We start from the raw sequence: 20,749 nt of genomic DNA on the forward strand, positions 1-20,749 counted from the left end.
AGCCCCCACCCTAGATGCCCGTTGGAAAGAAAACATACGGGCAAACAGGAAAGGAGACCCCAGCAGAGGGTCAAACAACACAGAAGACCCAACGAGGGCCCGCTCAGGAAGAAGAGCCCCAGTCAGGGACGCACAGGAACAGCAACATGAAGCAACTGAAGAGAAGCCAGGAGGGAGATGGTCCCAGTCGAAGGCAGAGTTAACTGCAGCATTCACTAGAGGGCTCACTGGCCAATCAGAGCTGGCAGAGAATCCGCTGGTCAGTTGAGATCATCCACTCTAAAGAGCAAAGCCTCGGAGTTGGGGAGGTAGCTCAGTGGTAGAGCGCTTGCCTAGCAAGCACAAGGCCCTGGGTTCGGGCCTCAGCTAAAAAAAAAACCACAAAGCCTCACAACCTGTGGGGGCCGACAACCCTGTGCACAGAAGTCTGCACAGCAAAGGCTGGAGCAGAGATGTGAGGGCTGCTCGACTGTCTCTAACTCCAGTTCCGGGGGAACTGACTGACACCCTCCTCTGGCCTCCACAGGCACTGCACAAACTCGGGGCACATACATACAGACAGACAGGCAAACACACATACACATAGACTAAATATTCTTTCAAGTTCCAAATGGGGCTGGGGAGATGGCCCAGTAAAGGACTTGCCATGCAAATGCGGGTCCCTGAGCTCATGCCCCGAACCCCCCTAAAACCCTGGCTAGGGTAGCATGCATTGGCAATCCCAGTGTGGGAGGGCAGAGAGGCAGGAGAGTCCCTGGTGCTTGCTGCCCAGCCAGCCCAGCCAGCAATGGCAGCTCTAGGCCCAGGAGACCAGTCGACATAAAGTAGACAGCACCGAGGAATGACCCCACGGTTGGCCTCTGGCCTCCACATGGATTCATGTACACATGTGCACCTCATCCCTCACTTCCGGTATATTCTTTCCGTATCTAAATCCCAAGTTTCTAAACACACTACCGGTGGTAAACGTCACCCCAGCGCCTACTGAGCCACACTCCTCGGGTATCACGAACTCCAGCTCTGCCTTCCACAGCAATAGCTGCTTTTCACCCCATCCGTCATCGAGAAAACGTCACCTGCGGGTCCTTGTGTCTTATTTTTAAGAGGGAAGAATGAAAAGGAGGGGGAGCTAACCAAGACAGGGCTGAAGGCCACAGCAGACACGGATCCACTCCGCAGTCCTCGCTGGCACAGCCACACCATCAGTCACAAATCCACTTAACCACACCGTCAGGCCACACTCCTCTACCTCAGCCATAGCGTCCAGACAAGGCCTCATCTGAGCACACATGCTCAGGCCATAAAGACCAGGAAAATGGCTCAGTAAAGTGGAGGCCCCAGTTTTGAACTAGAGAGAACACTGGGGTTTTATTTTTGGCATGTCTGGTCCACAGCTGAGCCTACCCATGACACCCAGGAGTGTCTGTTCATCGGTCTCTGCCAGGATGGGGGTGAGCACAAGGCACAAGGGGGAGAGGGACAGAGTCAGCCATGGCAGGGCAGCCACAGTCAACTCCAGTGCGGAAGGTGCTTCCTTCCAGGCCACTAGAACCCAGGATCTAATGCGGCTACGACAAGGAGTAATGAGTGCTTGGACTCTCCAGGGACAGAGTACTAGCTTGGCACAGGGCATGAAATTTGACCATTTGATCTGAGCTCTAAGATCAGCCAAAGATACACAGAGAAACCCTGTCTCAAAAACCCAATAAAATAAAATTAAAATTAAAAAAAGAAAGAAAAAACAAAGAAAAAAAGGAGCACTAAGACAAGACTCTAATGGAAACCCTGCGACACAACTTCTTGTTCTGCGAACAAGACTTACAATGGCTGAGACCCCAGGCCCAGGCTGTGGGGCAAAGCTGAATTAGTGGACGCAGGCTTCCTGGAGTGCTGTCCAGTTTCTGAGGAGGGTCCCACATGAAATGAGCTAAGAGAACTCTGGTTTGAGCAACAGAACCCTTTGCTGGGACTCCTTGGAGCCTCTGGTCTGGCATGCTCCTCTCTCAGAGGGAGGGCACACGAGGCGGGGTTTCCCACACCCACCTCTTCTGCATCTTCACGCCAGGCCTGTCTCGCCCCAGCTCCAAGGTCAACCTGCAGCAGCCATCCCCCCCACCTCCTACCTCCAGCTGCCCAAACCGGGCCCTGGGCCTTCTGCCTGCCCAGGGAGGAAGGGCCTTAGACAATCAGCAGGCCACACGGCTCCTCCTCCAGGCCCCAACATCTCCGGAGCATCTCAACTGGGCACACAGAGACCACAGAGGGACACTTGGTTACGCTAAACAGTCTGAAGCGGCCCTGAGGACCCGAAGGACTCTGGAAGCCACAAGACTTTCATAACCATCTCCCAGAAAAACACCAAGCTGTTAGGGAACACTCTGAAGTCTATACGGCTCATGACGGGCAGAAGCTGAGAACACAGGATGTTTTGTTGCTGTGTTCTGCAAAGATGAATACTCAGGATAGAGTTTAAGTTCTAGATCTCACACACACACACACACACACACACACACACACACACACACCCCTCTGGGAGGGTTTGTGAGAGGCGGGTTAAGAATGATCTCCACAGGGTCACAACTGCACCTCCAACCAGGTGCTACACAGGGACGGGAACCAACAGTCATCAGCAAACTGAAAAAGGGGGCGTCTTCCTTTTAAAGGAGCAGACGGCAGCCAGCCTTTAAGACTTTAACTCGGGGAAACAGAAGGACTCAGTTAAACTTGCACAGCGAATCTGAAAGGGTCCCACCAAAGGAAAGCCTTTCTAATGGTTTTGATTTCTTAACTCATATTACAATCCAGCAAGTTTACAAGCCTGACTTTCCAAAGGTCTAACGGTCTTTAATACCCCAGAACTGGAACGGCCCAGCTCAAAGCCCCACCGAGCGAGCAAGCGAGCCTCAGCTGCAAGAGCTCGCTAATAAAAGTGGCTCCAGCATTCTGCTTTATAGCGCCACTGTGAATTGCCACATTGAGAAAAGAAAAAAAAAAAGCCCTTGGCTCAAAAACCTGGCTTTATTAGCTCTGCCTGGATTAGGCTTACCAGTAGCCGGGGAGCAAGGCGCTCTCCGCAGGTCCACACTCCAGTCTGCCTGAGGAGGGCACAGCACGGAGCAGGGTAGCATTCTATGCACGCCTTGTCCCAGCTACTTCCCGTGTGCTCTTGAACCCAGGGGCTTGTTGCCCCTCAAGGGGCCAATGCCTGTGGTCGTTTTGGAGTCCTGCCCCACAGGACAAGCAGCAGCACTTAGACCCTTAGTCTCTTCTGCTGCCCTGAGAGCCGTCATGGTTTTGTGCCAGGCTTACGTGTTAGGGCGTGCAGGCCCAGCTGGCCGGCAGCAGCTGTTGGGGAAGTGAAGAACCTTTAGGAGGTGGGGTACAGCTAGAAGTGGGAGGAGTCTTGGGGTTCACAGCCCAGCCCTTTTCGTGCCCTCTCTGCAAAGAGGGTCTGAGCCGGAGTCGATCTCTTCTCCCTAAGCTGCTGTGGGGTTGACAGGAACAAGGAAAGCAGCCGACTCTGTCCCGTCCCGTCCCCCACCCCCCGGCGTCACCCCAGGCACCTCCTGACACTCCTTCCCGTGCCCTTCTCTCTGGGTCCTGACTTAACCCCCCTGATGCACCGACAGGGCTCCACCGCGGCCTCAACTCCAGCCTCACGCCCTGCCCTGCGCCGGCTCCTCGGGGGACGGCGCTCTCTCACTGCCAGCCATCCTCACTGACCAAGCCTTCTCCCCATATCCAGCCCACAGGCAATCCTGACCCCACCCATCTGTACTGAATAACCCTCGTCACATCACCATGTCCTCTCCTCTGGAAGATTCCACAGCCTTAATCAGTTTCCCTGCCATCCTTCTTTCCCTAGATCAGGCAAAGCAAAGCATACAGACAACAGCCTCTGTGATTGCTGCAGGCAACTCGGCAAGCCTTCCCACCTATTCAGAATGGCCTTCGGTCTCTGTCTCTCCTGGGCTCACTCCTGCTCAGTGTCCTCACCAGTTCCCCATGGCTGTTCTGAGGACCACGGGCTCAGGACTCCACACAAATTCACCCACGCACACTCCTGAAGGCACAAGTGGGAGCCAGTGCTGGCCAAGACAACCTCCTTTCAGGAAGCTTCAGTTACCTTTCCAGCTTCTGGAAGCCATCTACAGTCCCTTCCTCCACCTTCCAAGCCAGAATGTCTACAGTACCTGCTTTAGACTGTCTGAGTACCCCTAGATTATAAGAGAGAGAGCGGGAGCGAGAGACAGAGCAGGGGGAGCCCATAAAGCGGTAGGACCCCATTCAATGGAAGGATTTTCTCTCTGCAAAAACAAACACACCACAGGGCAAATGAAAACACTGCTTAATATTGATTACTTTGTCGTTTATCTTAGCGATGACAGAAATCAAGCCAATCCTACTGACGACTGGCCGTCCATTGCGGTCTGCATGTAAAGACACTGGAAGCCCAGCTCCTCCATCACAGCCGACTCCATCACTGTGCACTGAAGGGGCTGTGCACGTGTTCTCAAAAATAGGTTCTACACACACGCATGCACACACGCAGGCACGCCAACTGAACACACACCGGAGAGCTCCAGTGAGAACTAGTGTGCTGCAAAGTGAACGGTTCACACCTGCAGGATAACCACCCAGCAGAGCCAATCTCGCCCGAGTGCAGCTCCACTGGACCTAACCTATCATGCCCTGCCTGGTGGGCAGCACACTTGAAGGCCACACGACTCTCCACAAAATGGCAGAGCAGTGTGCCTTCAACAGCAGTCCACTCCCAAGAAAGCAGCTGGGAGCACAGTGCCGACTGTGCAGGGCAGGGCTGGCTGAGGAGGTTCCAAGCTCCGCCCTGGCATCAGGCTGATAGAACTCTGCCCTCAGCCTCCATTCCTGGGAGCCGAGCCAAGGCGTGAGCTAGAAAACAAAAAACCAAATTTCCTGGGGTCGGGTGTGTGTGTGTGTGTGTGTGTGTGTGTGTGACAACACAGATACTCGTCATGCAGCCGACGCCGAGCACTGTTTACACTCAGCCGGCGTTTCGCTCATCTCATCGTTTGCGATGGACACCAGCATCAGGAACACGGGCTGGATGGAGTCTCCACCTAGGCGACGCTGCTGCGATCACACACCAAAGGCGTGCTGCAGCTCCGAGTCACTGACGAAGCAGATACTTCAGAAAACGGGCCAGCACAGGGCTGCCCCAGCTCATCTGTGCAGTTTTCACTGTGAACACGGATGGTGGACGCTCAACTGTGCCAAGTGCTTTTCTGTATCCGCTGAGACGATGGCATGACTTCTCACTTTCAGACTGGTCATGCTGACCAGTTACAGATTTCCATTGAATTGCTTTTTATTCTTACAGCGATGGGTTTAAATCCAGGCCTCACATGCTAATCAAGCCCTCTACCACTGAGTTATTACATCATTAGCCAAACTCAGGTTTGGTATGGTTTGTTTTTCTGGTGGTGGCACTGGGGGTCAAACTCATGGCCACGAGTACTCACTCAGTTTTAATAGACATACAATTTTTGACAACTGAAAAAAAAAAAAAGCTAAAAGGAAAAACCGTAACTTAATCACGTTTTTCCCATAAGGATGAGAACGATTTGAAGGGCATAAACCCTGGCCTCCCCAGAGCACACCTGGTCAGAAATACAGATCACAGGCCCACCCCACACCTCCACGGTGTCTTGTTGAGAAGAGCTATCCCCAAGCGGACAACCATCACCATCACCAGGGCAGCTGCGAGCCTGTGCAGGAGCCTGGCTCAGCCTGCTGACCTCCCTCAGAGACCGTGGGGTGGGGATGGTCCCTGGACCCGCCGGGGTCCACTGCTCCCGTGCACCTCCGGGCCATGCAGAGGCAATTCCGCCCTAACGGGGAGTCTCCAGGGTGCTGGGATATCAGCTGGGGGAGGTGAACTGAAGAGGGGACTCCATCTGTGCAGCTGGGGTGAGGCTGTCTGGGTGTGGCTGCTTTGGGGTCATCTACATCCCTATAGTTTACCTTCCCTATGCTCTGTAAGGATGTCAACGGACCTCCTGGTTCCCCAGGTAACACTCTGATGGGACTGTCTGTCATTAGTGCCCTATATAAGTGGGGAGATACTTGTTTATGTCTCCCCAGGGAAAGCATTCCCACAACACCCCTGCATGCAACCAAGGCCTGCCCACGCTGTGCTCCACAGGCAGGTACTCCCCAGTCGGCATGACTGGGCAATGCTCCTGTGTCATCCCCTCAGAGTGTCTCCTTCTCACTCGCTCAGGAGTGAGTCTCTATTTAAAGGGTAATTCAGACTATCCGTCTAAAACGGGACTTCACCGATCTGTCCCTGGGCTGACCCTTGGCTGCCACCCCGATGACTAGTCTGATTTAAGGGCTCCGTCTTTGTACTAACACGTGGGATGTATTAACACAGGCTAGCTCGCCGCAGGCAGGGCCCAGAATTTCAGTCATAACTCAGACTGTGACTGTGCAGCAGACAGTCACGGAGGATGTGCATCGAGAGGGAACGTGGAGAAAGACCCTGAAGTTCAAGGCGGCCTTCCTTCGAGAAGGCTGCCATGCCATTCATCACTTCTGTCAACTGTGGAATTCTACAGAGCCAACTGTTCCAGGGGCTCCCCATCCTTGCTCAGAGCTGGGGACCCTTGGACAGGTGTGAGCAAATGCTTACCTGAGCACAGCGACCCAGTTCTCTTCTGTTCAGATATTGGAATATATTGATTGCCAGTTCATAAGGCAGCTGGACGTCAAAGAAGGGCACCTCCTCCATCTCATTCTGTGGAGAGAAGGAAGAAGCTGAGGGTGAGGCCGAGAGCAGCTGGCCCTGCCAGGCTTTCCAACACCGGACACTCTCGCAGGCGACCAGAGCGGGGCCCTTTCAGGGAGAACGTGAGACAGTGGGGTCTCTGCCCACATCTACCCTCCTTTCAGTCACTGTGAACGCACTGTGACTGTTTCCCATGATGCTCCAGAAGGAGAAGCGCAGGTGCTGCAGGAAGGGGTGTGTCAGAAACCTTCTGACGGAATTCTAAGAGAAGCTGAGGTGGCCGGTGGCCAAGAAAGCCTGCCTGGGCCGGGGAGGCCACCATTCCCCCAGGCCAAGCAAGCCTCCCCACCACATGGGCGCGGTGGCCCCAGCTGGAGAAGCGCTGACCAGGTCACTAACATGTTTTCGTGGGCAAAGAGCAGGGAGGGGGCTGCTCTGGGTGCCAGGCCCACCTCTCCTCAGGGTTTCCTAATGCTCTGGGGGCTCGTGCTGGTTCACCTGAGCGAGCCAGTACAAACACAGCGTGCGATCCTCCTCAGTGTTGTTTATTAATGCGCAGCAACAAGAGCTAGCCCGCCCTAGGGCAGGCAATCGGAGATGAGGTAACGGGCTTAGGCTGAAAGATAAGGTCATGCAGATCCCAGCGCACAAAGGAATCCAAGGGAGACCGGGGAAGGCCAAGTGTGAAGTGAACGCCCTAGGTCCACCGGTCCACCAGTCCACCGGTCCACCTGCCAGGCGTGGCTATGGCCGAGCTTCTCGGCCGCAGAGTGTGTCCTTGGTCCCGACAGACTAAACTTGGGAAATTCATGTTTAATAAGCTCTGGCTGACATACTGACTGAAAGCAAGTTGCTAATTCACCGCTCACTGCGAGTTTCCACGCTACGAGGTGGCCACTTGAGAAAACGCCTCCAGTGTACTAAGGAGGGGGAGCACCAATCAGACCCTTCCAAGACTGAGGCTGAACAACTGTCAAGAATCATGTTACTATTCATCTTGGAGTCTCAGGACTGAGGGAGAATCTGGAGCCTCGGAGGAAACACAGGGTTGGACTGCAAAAACAGAGCGAGGCTAAGCACACACGCCAAAGAGGCTCTCTGGGGAAAGGGCACTGACCGGTCTCTGTGGGCAAAGGAGGGACAGAATGTTCAGTCAGTGGAAGGATGCTGGCCACGCAGAAAAACAGGAAACCATCTGCAAGGGTAATTGGAAGGCGCTGGTCCCTGCCTAAGAAAACAAAGGAAAGGCATGGGGACTCAAGTCAGGCAAGGTCCTTGCCTACAATGACACCTTCACTCTTCACCTAAGAGCACTACTGCCAACCAGACTCAGCCAGAGACTCCCCAACCCCTGCAGAGGTCACTGCTGGTCCGGGACCTGGCAGGCACACACAAGGTGAAGGGCTATCACTCACAATGCCACCCACCTCCCTGGTGCCCTCCACCTTTTCTTCTACATTATTTTGTCTGCAGGAGCAGAAAGGACTAACTTTGCCGACATGGTTAAAAAGAGAGAGAGAGAGAGAGAGAGAGAGAGAGAGAGAGAGAGAGAGAGAGAGAGAGAGAGAGGTCCCTTTATGTTCATACAACCAGAGCTATGACAGGGTGAGGCTGGACAAGACAGAGCGAGCCAGGTTGAGGCGCTCTTCGAGCCATGGGCTCCTTTACGGTAAGCCACACTATAAACTAGTCTTGAGATGAACAAGATGCCATCTTTGCTTTTATTCTGGGCAGAAGTCACAGCCTCCCATGCTCAACAGGGAACACGGTCCCTCTGTGAAAGCATGACCCCACCTCCCACTGCCCTCCCTGATCCGAGTTTGGGAAGAACACTGCCTGGAAGCACCAAGATCCCAAACGATCAGGCAAAAGGCACCTAAGCTTCCTGTCTAGCACACTCATGGTGACTGCCCAAGAAACACATGAAGACATTTCCCAGAGAGGCCAATGCAAGCCCTGCTGCTAGGCACGCAGAGGCTGGGTGCCACTTTCCTGGAGGACATGCCAGCTCCCTTTCATTTTCTCAAGTCACTCTTGCTTCCTGTTGGTGACTCGTTGCCTTGTAACGTGTCTCACTATAAACAGAGACATCACCAGCAGTAACGAGGGGACTACAGAGTAAGGCTACATCCCAACCGTGGAGGATCCAAACACACAACATACAGAACAGCAGCGCCAGCTCGAGAGGGCACCTAACAACTCAGGAAGGCTTGGCCGTGGTGCCGGGGAGCAGAGACGCAGCCCAGCAGGCTGCAGGACCAGCAGTGCTGAGAAGACCACGGCACCAACAGTCGGTCAGACACGGCTGGGCTGGCTGGGGGAGCTGGAGGATGACCACTGTTTCAAAGATAAACCGGAAGAACACAAACACCACCGCAGAGCCAACCTTCTCTTTTAAATCACCATCCTTAGGAGTGCTTTAAACTCCGAAATGTCATTCAACAATGTCAATTTCTAACAGTCTGAGTCCCCTCCCCCACTTCCACCTGGCTGGGCTTCCTGTTCCCATCACTAACAGTTAAAGAATGGTAGGAGGGACAAGGAGGTCAGTCACCAAAGAGTACCAGTAGCTGTGGCACATGCGTGGCCATGGTCAGGAGACCACACCTAAACGCTCCTGCTGTGGCCTGTAGTGATGGGGCAGTGGGTCACTCAGATTCCCCCAGACAAGAGAGGGCTACCTAGTTCACAGCTGAGCACCCTCCTAGATGCTGCCTTTGGCCAGAGGGGCTGCCTCACCAAAGCGCCATCCCCTCCAGAGAGCAGTCTGCATTGAGCGTGGGCCTCTGACATCAGTTCTCACCTCTGAATGGCCAGCCCACTAAACCCACGTGTGAATCTACACCTCACAGTTGGATCCATTAAGTCCAGCCTTCTCCCAAACAACCACTGAGGCCATGTGCCCAAGGGTTCTAAGTGCAGAGCTGCAGAGAGGCTGGTGCAGAAACTTCCTTCTGACATCCACTGAGGAGGTACAAGAGCACGCAGGTGAAGAGGGGGTGCTAGTTCTACCAGCCAACCAGAGGAAAGAGTGTGAGTGTCCGGCCCACGAACATCAGTTTGTTGTATTAGTAGCGTACCACTTGGGAAACACCTCACCAGAGACTACTTCATGAGCTTGGTCGACCCTGTGATGGACCTAAGCCAGACCTGATCGCACTCTGACCCAGGCTGCAGCCCAGCGACCACTCCGAGCTCGCGGCTGCTGCAGGTCTCCTGTGACGACATGCAGCCATTCCTTCCACGGTGAGCAGTGAGTGTGCAAACGCTACTTGTGCTCGTGTGCGGAGAAAGCCCTCGATCCTATCGAGATGCGTCGGGCTGCCACCTAGACACCTGGGGCACACAGCCAGCCCAACAGTTATGGGGTTGTCCTGGTGTGGCTCACGACAAAAGAGACACCATGGATGCTCTGAGGAAGCAGCAGCAGCACAGAGATGTTCAAGGGACACTGCAAGAGCATCAGTTGACCGACGGTGACATCACAGCTCGCCAGGCTCAGACTCTAGACTCCTCCTCCCAGTCTAGGGAGGAATCACACAAAGGGGTTGTGTTACGCTAAGGTCAGTGAATACTGGATTTTCCCAAAGTCTACTGGACTCACTCCAAAAACACCGAAAGAAACTGTGAAGGGCTCTGTCCCCAGAGAGGCTGATTGTCCCCCAAGGGCTACTATAAGCCTGACTCCATAAACGGACGCTCTTTATGCCATCGTGTGAGAAACTTAATCTGCCTACCCTTGTTTAGCAGAAGGGGTAATCACTGCCAGCCAAACCAGGGCAGAGGGGAGAAACCAACTCCGGGATGCACTCCCAACTGTTATCTCCGCGGCGACCGCCACTCAGACGCTCTCAAGATGGTGTTTAAACACATCTTCTACTGACCCTGGGATGGAGAAGCCTGCTGCTGTCTGCTGGGCTTATCTCAGCCCACATACCACCCAGTCCCACACAGGACCTGGTAGCATCCAGTTTCACTTGGGGCTTGAGAAAATTAGCTGGTAGATGAGGAAAGTCTCAAACACTTTCAAAACAGGCACCAATTCTGTCTTGAAATACCTTCCTGGCACAAACAAACAGGAATGTCAATGCACACCATGGATTTCTTCTCAAGTTCCTAGATATCTGTACAGGAGGCACACCATCCAGCTTCAAAATAATTGATGTGCAAAACACTGTCGGAATTCAGGGCCAGGCCCAGTGCTGGGGGAGGGGTGGTGCTATTAGCAAATGTATGAGAAATGGCCTCTACACTGAAGGAGCTGAATCTTTTATGGAGCTAAGTCATCGCATATAAGACAGAATAAATACAGGAGATAGTCCCCCAAGGTATGCCCAGGCTCATTAGTAAGTCAGCTATTTAGAACTTAGGAGTCCTTTCTCTTAAAAACCAACAATGCAATAAAGAGAGGTTAAGTTCCCAAGCAGTCCACAGAAAGCCAATTTATCTCTTCAGAGCGACCCTAAGCCGGAGGCCAGCAGGATTCAGTAGAGATATGCACTGCCTGCACAGACAGCTGCCACCTACAGAAGCTAACCTGCCTGCTGGCCGCCTCACACGTGCCCTCGCCTGGGAAAGACACCGAGATTTAGTTATTTAGGACTGGTTTCAAAACCGTGAGGTACGTTCCCATTCATCATCTCCTGGCCATTTCCCTGGGGGCTCCAGCAAAGAAGGGAGGTAGAAAGGGCAGCTATGGACTCGGAGACTTCCCGGAGGCTGGTGTGGCAGTGAAGGAAGGCTGTGCAGCAAACAGGCCAGCCTCTGCTTCCAAAGCCTGGGTGAGTCCAAGTGGGACTGGAGATGTGGGAGCCGGGCAAGGCAGAGTGCAGATGTGCTCTTAGGAAAGGCGGATGGAGCGTGTGAATGTGTTTGGTCAAAAGGCCCAACACAGTCTGAGTATCAGGATCCACTACAGAATTTGTGGAGCTTGGGGTGAAAACAAGTATGTTAGAGTTCCTAAGTCAAAAAGATTCTAAGAACTGCAGGGCAGCCAGGGCTGCAGAGAGAGACCTGGTCTGTTGGGGAATATTTGTTTAGCTATGCAAAGATGTGTTCCTGTTTCACCTTGCCACCTAAGGAACCTGATTGGTCTAATAAAAAGTCAAATGGCCAATCGCAAGGGAGGAGGTATAAGTGGGACTTCTAGGTGGGGAGAGTAGGCAGGAGGAAGAATTTTGGTTGGGGGGGGGGGAATACCAGGGAGATGCCAAGGGCCAGACAGCCAGACATGGAAAAAGCAGGAAAGTAGGACATATAGAATGAAAGGTAAAGAGCCTCAAGGCAAATGTAGATGAATAGAAACAGGCTGAATTAAGTTAAAAGAGCTAGTGGGACAAGCCTAAGCTAAGGCCAAGCATTCATAATTAATAATAAGTCTCCCATGTCTTTATCTGGGAGCTGGTTGGTAGCCCAAAGAAAATTCCAACTACACCCGTTTCAAAAAACAAAACAACTTGAACAAATGGAGCTGGCATAACTGGATGTCAATATGTAAAAGATTACAAATAGATCCATATCTGTCACCATGAAAACTCAGTCAGTGGACAAAGACTCACATAAATCAGTTACACAAACTAATAGAAAAAAAGTAGAAGCACTCTTGAACGCATTGACAAGACATTTCTAAATAAAAAAAAAAAGAGACAAACAAAATAAATGGACTCTGAAAATGAGAAGCTTTGAGGCAAAAACAAGTCAATAAGACAAAAAACAAACAGAATGGAAAAGATCTTCACCAACCCACATCTGACAGGGGATTGATCTCCACAGTATATAAAGAACTCAAGAAACTAGACATCAAAATACTAAACAGTCCAATTAAAAAATGGGCTAAAGAGCTAAACAGAGAATTCAAAAAACAAGAAACACAAATGGCTGAAAGACATTTAAAGAAATGCTCAACACCCTTAATCATCAGAGAAATGCAAATCAAAATGACTCTGAGATACCACCTTACACCTATCAGAATGGCTATGATCAAAAACACCAATGACAATGTTGGAAGAGGATGTGGAGCAAAGGGAACACTCCTCCACTGTTGGTGGAGTACAAGCTTGTACAACCCTGTGGAAATCAGTATGGCAGTTTCAGAAATTAGGAAATCGAACTACCTCAAGACCCAGCATCCCACTCTTGGGCATATACCCAGGGAATGCTGATTCATACCATAAAGATACATGCTCAGCTATGTTCATAGCAGCACTATTTGTAATAGCCAGAACCTGGAAACAACCTAGATGCCCGTCAACGGAAGAATGGATGAAAAAAATGTGGTACATATACACAATGGAGTACTACTCAGCAGAGAAAAACAATGAAAGCATGAAATTTGCAGGCAAATGGATGAAACTAGAAAAAAATCATCCTGAGTGAGGTAACCCAAGCCCAGAAAGACAGTCATGGTATGTACTCACTCATAAGTGGACTCTAGATATAAAATAAAGAACAATCAGACTACAACCCATAGAACCATGGAGCCTATATATATAGCATGGAGGTCCCTAGGACGACTGTGGCTTATAATAAATTTCGGTTTTACTCAATTACTGAGCAAGCCTCAATGAAACATCTCACTATTAAGATAAGAATACATACTCAGCCGGGCGTTGGTGGCGCACGCCTTTAATTCCAGCACTCGGAGCAGACAGCAATCTCTGTGAGTTCGAGCAGCCTGGCTACAAGTGAGCTCCAGAAAGCGCAAACTACACAGAAAACCTGTCTCAAAAACAAAAAAAAAAAAAAAAAAAAAAAAAGAATACATACTCTATCAAGATGATAATAGAAAAATAAGTAAATAAATTAATTTTAAACAATAAAAAAAGAATAAATAAAAAAAGTGAGGTTATAACTTTTCTAAAACGTTGAACGGGGGTTGGTAAGATGGCTGGGTGGGCAAAAGAGCTTGCCATATGAGCCTAAATTCGATCCCTAGACCCATGGTGGGAGGACAGGCGCAACTCCAAAAAGTCGTCTTTGACCCCCTACACCCTCCACATGCACACACACTAATAATAGTCACAATAAATAAAATAATAAAAAAGAAAAGAAAAGAAAGAAGGAAGGAAGGAAGGAAGGAAGGAAGGAAGGAAGGAAGGAAGGAAGGAAGGAAGGAAAGAAAGAAAGAAAGAAAGAAAGAAAGAAAGAAAGAAAGAAAGAAAGAAAGAAAGAAAGAAAGAAAGAAAGAAAGAAAGAAAAAAAGAAAGAAAGAAAAAAAGAAAGAAAGAAAGAAAGAAAGAAAGAAAAAGTTGCAGGGCTGGAGAGATGGCTCAGTGGTTAAGACCTGAGTTCAATTCCCGGTACCCATGGCAGATAGCTCACAACCTCCTACAGCTCCAGCCTCAGAGAATCCAATGCCTCTGCTGGCACCATGCACAAACTGACATACAGATAAACACATATCACTTAAAACAAAAGAAAAGAAAGAAAGAATTGCAAGCATTAAACTAAGTGCAAGGTATGACCCATGTGACCACTCAGCCAGGAAGCCGCTGGCACCAGGGACTCTCTAGCCCGTCCATCGTGTTCACTGCTACTGTCCTTAGCACTCAGGAAAGTGTGTGGTGCTACCATGCCCCTTAATGAACAATGTGGACTGAGGAGTGGATACATGGATGGATACACAGATAGATGGATACACGGATGGATGGATGGATGGACAGACGGATGGACAGACAAAGCCCACACAGTTTCAAGGAACAGAACCTCCTAGTAAAGACATTCAAACTTGTTTTAGTGAATACTCACACAGATCATGGGAAAGGCACCCACACAGAAGTCCGCTAGTTCATGAATATCATTTTTAAATGAATGCTACTGATAAGAACATTTTAGTTAGAAGAAAAAAGAAATTGGGGCTGGAGGGAGCAGAGAGAGTTAGTATAGCAAAGGGAATTCAACTGAGCCTTAACAGGAAGGCAGAGGACAGCAGAGGCAGGGGAGTCACTCCAGCTCAGCTGACAATGAGCTCAGCACACCAGGAAGGACGCACTGGCCAGCAGCAGGGTCTGAATCTGAGTTGGGGCAGATCCAGAGCCCCACCAGGGCTGGCCTGCCTGAACTCACATCATACTACCAATCATGGAGCCGGCGAGGCTGAGGCCGAGTCCACTCTGGACACAGCCGACCCCCTGCCCTAGCTCCACAGTGAGCACAGACCTGTCAGATGGACAGGAGTGGGCACTGGACACAAATCTGGACCACCTCAATCAGTAACAGATGACCCAGTCTGGACCAGTAAGAACACAGCTTCAGCTGCGCACGACATGGCACACACCGTGCTCCCCAGGACTGCTACCCTGCACAGCATACAGCTGCAGCTGCCGCAGCCCGCCCTCCTCAAGAAGGGACAGCCTACTGTGGAAAGAGCCTGCAGACGAGCAGCACTGATGGGAGGAGAGGTCCCAGCCGGGCAGCCACTGCCCAGAACGAGCAGCACCTCCTGGAACTGTGACACAGATCCAAAGACCCCAGTGGGTGTTTTTAGGCCAGTTTGTGTTGAGCGTCTGTGTCTTGTTAGTCAGCTGTGATACACCACCTAAATAAAACGCGACCAAGCAGCTGGCTGTCACAACCCAGAGGCTTACATAAGCATAACTGAAATGCCACCACTGTCCCCAAGGAGAAGGCATGAAAGACAGTATCTATGCCCTGGAATCCTGACCAGGGTATGCCATCCTTGCACTGGCCCACCCAAAACTGCCAGTGTAGGTATTCACACGCCACTCCCATAAGCAAGACGGCCAAGTGCTGCTATTAAAAGCCTCACCTAAGAAGGCAGGACGTCACAGTCTCACTGCAGCTGTGCTTGTCCATCAAAGGTCCTGGCCTGTGCCCAGCCAAAGAAGACACTCGGACGCCGCTGTGCCAGTGGAAGGCCACACTTCTCTTTGTTGCCCTCACGATAGTGATAGTGCAGTGGGCACCAAAATCGTGCCAGTGGGCTGGGAATGCAGCTCAGAACAGTGCTTGCCTAAAGAGCCCGGAGCTGAACCCACAGTACCAAAAAACTGTAATCCCAGCGCTGGGGAAAGTAGAGGCTGGAGAATCAGAAGTTCAAGGTTGTCCTCAGCTGCAGCGTGTTCAAGGCCAGCTTACCCGACAAAACACAAGAGGTGCTAGTGTAACACAGCTGCTGAAGGGGTGGGCGGGGGCAGGAGACAGAACCAGCTCCAGGTTGCATGCATACTCTGCCTCAGCTGCATCATCCTGTTGGCTCAGGGAGTCCTGGGGGAACTCCACCTTCCTTTCTAGGAGTTACTCCTGAGTTAAAAACTCCAGGAGAGGCACACAATAAAGCAGATCCTGCCAGGCAGAGATTACCTTGTGGCACTGGTACTAAGAACATTACTGCTTTTACTATATTTCGTTACCAATAAGTAGAAATGGCAAGTTTGTGGGTAGATTGCTGTAACTATAACCTGCATGCCCACAACCCTGTAATCCTACTCCTGAGCAAATAACCAAGAAAAACATGGACGTATCCCAAAAGGTTCCCGGCAGCACTTCTCTCCCAAACCCCCAAAGAGCAAAACCAACTACACATAGTTATCACGGTGTTGGAAGACAGCAACATCAGGTCCATGCCTCAGGACCCACTCGTCCACAACGTTCTGCACAAGAACCCAAACTAGAGTAAAACTGCCTGATGCCACTGTGGAGACGGCAGAGTGGAGTGAGTGGATGAGAGCGCAGCGAGAAACATGGTGCTGATGGACTAGCAACCCAGTCCTGAGATCAGGGGTTTCGTGGGTGTGTGTGTGTGTGTGTGTGTGTGTGTGTGTGTGTGTGTGTGTGTGTGTGTATACATTCTAAGAAGGCAATGAACTCTGCAACTAGCATCTGTATATTTCAAAGCATGCCTAATTAAAAATGTCAAAAGACAATTTTCACAACAGACAATTCCATTGACAAAAGCACAATCCTAACATGTATCAGATAAAAAACAAACAATCAAAATATTTCTTCCCACATCTTTGGTCCCAGAACGAGCAGGAGGATTTGAGTTAGAAGCTGGCCTGGTCTTCACAGCGACACCCTGTGTGGTGGTTTGAATGGGAATGTCCCCCACAGGCTCATATATTTGAATATATGGTCCCCAGCGGGTTGAACTGTTTGGGAAGGATTAATAGGTGTGGCTTTGCAGGAGAGGATAGGCATTGAGGTTTCCAAAGCCCACAGTCTCTCTCTCTCTCTCCCCCTCTGCCTACTGCCTGCAAATGAGGATGTAAAGCTCTCAGCCGCTGTTCCAACACCATGCCTATCTGCTTCCTGTAATGATGATCACAGACTAACCTTCTAAAACTACAAGCCCCAGTTAAATGCATTCTTTTATAAGAGCTGCCTTGGTCACAGTGTCTTTTCACAGCAATGTGTAACAGTAACTAAAACACCCTGTTTTGTTTTGTTTTTTAAATGCTCCTTGATGCATTATGTACTTTGACCAGCAAGCATGCTGGAACATAGAACAATTTTATTCGGATCATGTATAAACTTTGTCTAAATAAAGAAAACTGAACAATTGGAAAAGAATCCTACACTACCCACCATGTTTAGTATCTAATTCTGGTTGCCATCGTTAAACAAACCATCACAAAACCATCTGGTAAGAGGTGGTGCAAACCCCTGATGAACTGCAGAGGACCGAACTCAGTTGCTCATGTGCCTCCGTGAGCTGTGGGGCTCACACTCACTGCCACAGGCACCTGAGGCTTTTAAATAAATATTACTGTCACTTGAAGATACAGGATGAGTTTACTGTCCCTTCAAAGCCAAGCTACCTTCTGTCTGCTCAGCTCCCAGGACAGGGTGAAACGGTCGTGGAAGGGTTGTTAGGAACAGTGAAAACTGTCTCTGACCACCAGACGGCAAGCACCAAGCTCAGGCTTCAGTTACAGCACTCAGGAGGTGGAAAAGAGGGGGTGGGGTGGGAGACCAAGAGCTCAAGGCCAGGGATGGGGCATCGGCTCAGTCAGTAAAGACGGCACTTGCCTTGCAAGTGTGAGGACAAATGCCTGTGATCCCAGAGAAGGTGAGAAGAGAGAAGAAACAGACAGATCTCTGCAAGGTCAAGGGTCAGCTAGCTTACTTGACAAAGTTCCAGGCCAACAAGATCCTATCCTCAGTCTCAAATAAAATGTGGAGGTGCCTGAGGGTCAACATCTGGGGCTGTCCTCTGATCTCCACATTCAGGCTAAGCATACAGACATCTGGGGGGGGGGGGGCGCGTCTGAATGCACATTAACACCCTGATGGCTAAGAGCAGAGTCCGGGACTGGAGAGAGGACTCAGCGGTTAAGAGCAACGGGCTGCTCTTCCAGAGGTCCTAAGTTCAACTTCCAGCAACAACATGGTAGTTCACAGCCATCTATAGTGAGATCTGGTGCCCACTTCTGGTGTGCAAATATAGATGCAGACAGAACACTGTGCACATAATTAAAAAAAAAAAAAAAAGATTTATTTAAAAGCAAAGTCTGCTCTTCCAGAAGACCCAAGTTCGATGCATAGCAACCATGCCAGGTGGCTCAACCTCCTGTAACTCCAGTTACCTAAGCACATGACTTACTGCCTCTTTACTGTACAGATGTCACCGATTGGAGAGTTGGATGCTGCTCAAGAGACCTTAACAGTACCTAATGAGGTGCTTCTGAAGGGCAGAGGAGCCCAGGGACAGGACACAGGTCAGGTTTTTGCCAACTCTATATGAAACATAAGACTCTGCTATGCCCCGGATCTTCTCCCTGGGAAGATCCCTTCCATTTTAGGACACTTATATTCTGTTTGGGGGTGCTTTATGTGAGGCCTAAAAAGTCTTGTGTATGGGACTTAGGGTCCATCTTAGTCAGGGTTTCTATTGTGTGATAAACACCACGACTCAAAGCAAGTTGGGAATGAAAGGGTTTATCTGGCTTATACTTCCACATTGTAGTCCATCATTGCAGGAAGTCAGGACAGGAACCTGGGGGCAGGAGCTGATGCAGAGGCCATGGAGAAGTGCTGCTTACTGGCTTGCTCATCCTGCTTTCTTATGGAAGCCAGGACCACCAGCCCAAGAGTGTTCCCACCTACCATGGGCTGGGCCCTCCCCCATCAATCACTAATTTAAAAAAATGCCCTACAGGCTTGCCTACAGCTGGATCCTATAGAGACATTTTCTCAACTGAGGCTCCTCCTCTCCAGTAACTCTAACTTGTGTCAAGCTGACATAAAACTAGCCAGAACAGGGTCCAGCACTGGCTACACAGCTGAGACTATCTCAACCTCCACAGATTCTCAAACCTCCATCAAATGTGACCTCCTTCCCTGGGCTGCTGATTTAGCAGGTCTGAGAGGACCTGGGAACTTACACATCACCAAGGCTCTAAGGCAGCCAACTCAAACTTCACCTAGTGAAGTCAAAACTCAGGAATCCAAATTCAATCCCCAGAACCTATCAGTTGGGTAATCCTGGGCAAATGGCAGAAAACACCGCCTTTGAGTCCCTTCATTTGTAAAAGGAGTTAGTATCTACCTCGTATTATGGCCATTTTAGAATCAAGGCAGAGCACAAGACAAGACACTGGTTTAAAGGGGAATAGACTTGAAACTCAAAATGGAAGCTATTAGTGTCATTTAAATAAAGCTGTCCATTGCACAAAATTACCCATTTTTAAAATTATGTGTATAAGTGTGTGTGTGTGTGTGTGTGTGTGTGTGTGTGTGTGTGTGTTATACTCATGTGTGCAAGTGCCCCTGGAAGTGGAGTTTCAGGAGGTTGAGAGCCACCTGAACCGGGACTAGGAACCCAACTCTTGAAGAGTAAGCTGAGCTCTTAACTAAAGAGTCATCTCTCCAGCTCTATCCCATTATTTCTCTAAACAACCGTCACTTACAGAAAAATATTCCCTACTGGAATGCTACGGAAATTTTAACCTGGTTTGAATGAAGCCATTAAACCTTCTCTTCTGGACTGGAAGCCATGGATCCCTGTTTGGGGAGGGAGGGAGGGAGACGGGTCTTAATTTGCTTCTCCCGACTTGGTAAAGGATGCTGAAGTAAAAGCTTCCTGATTCTCTGAGGGACCCATGCCCTCCAAATGCTAAGAACCTCCTAAGGATATTAACCAAAAGATTCTTCTTGGTCAGAGTCCTTTCGTATCTTCTAATTTAAGTTTTGCTTTTTTGGTTTTGTTGTTTTGTTTTGTTTTAGTACCACGTTAAGTTAGGAAAGTCAAACAATACAGAGAAAAGTGAACGGTTATTCCGTCCTGTGCTTTTTCTGGACCTTCCTCCAAAGTCAACCTTTCTTCCAATTTTAAGGATGTTTCTAGGGCAGGATGTCTCAAACTCACACGTAGTCACTTTATGGAAGGGATCTCTTTTGGGGACTCTGGTCTAAGTAAGCATTGCTGTTCGAGAACAATCCTCTACCCCCTTGCAAGCCCAAGAGCACGCACACACCTATTGTCAACACCCCCAAAATGTTTGCAGGCCGAACTCCCCGCGGAGAACCAATGCTTCCAGGGACGCCCTGGGTGTGCAGCGTCCCGGCTGTGACCGCGTCCGCACCTCCGTGGGGTGAGCCACAGGGAAAGTCATCTCGCCCGGGCCACTCACCAAGTCGCGGATGAGCTGGTCCACCAGCGGCTCGGGCTCCACGGCGTCGCGGTCCGGGGGTGAGCGCGAGCGGCTGGTCGCATCCCTCCTGTCGGACCGGCCGGGCCTGGGCGCCGGGGGTCGGCCCGCGCCCTCCAGCAGACCCTGCGCCAGCGCCAGGTACCCCGAGGCCTGCTCACCGCGCGCCCCCGCCTCGGGCCTCCGCGGCCGCCGCTCCCCGGCCTCGGGCCGCCGCCGCCGCCTCAGCGCCTGCGACTGCGCCAGTTCCTCCTGCCAGCGCCGGCGGAACTCCTCCAGGCTGTGTTCGTCCATGCTCGACGCTCCCGGGCCTACGCGTCACCCAGGGACCGCCAGCTGTTGACGGACCGTCCATCCGCAGGAAGTGTCC

At 50.8% G+C, this 20,749-nt stretch overlaps 1 protein-coding gene across 1 annotated transcript in view; it reads right to left on the reverse strand.

Moving 5' to 3' along the window:
- The window catches only part of Fbxw8 (F-box and WD repeat domain containing 8), a 98,593-nt gene extending 77,844 nt beyond the window's left edge, over positions 1-20,749 (reverse strand). The window contains exons 1-2 of the mRNA XM_028878807.2: positions 20,362-20,749; positions 6,674-6,778 (exon numbers count right to left, since the gene is read on the reverse strand). Coding sequence (XP_028734640.1) covers positions 6,674-6,778; positions 20,362-20,673 — 417 coding nt within the window. The 5' untranslated portion in view covers positions 20,674-20,749. The remainder of the gene's footprint in view (positions 1-6,673; positions 6,779-20,361) is intronic.

The sequence above is a fragment of the Peromyscus leucopus genome, chromosome 23 (genome assembly GCF_004664715.2).
Source record: "Peromyscus leucopus breed LL Stock chromosome 23, UCI_PerLeu_2.1, whole genome shotgun sequence".
Taxonomy (NCBI): domain Eukaryota; kingdom Metazoa; phylum Chordata; class Mammalia; order Rodentia; family Cricetidae; genus Peromyscus; species Peromyscus leucopus.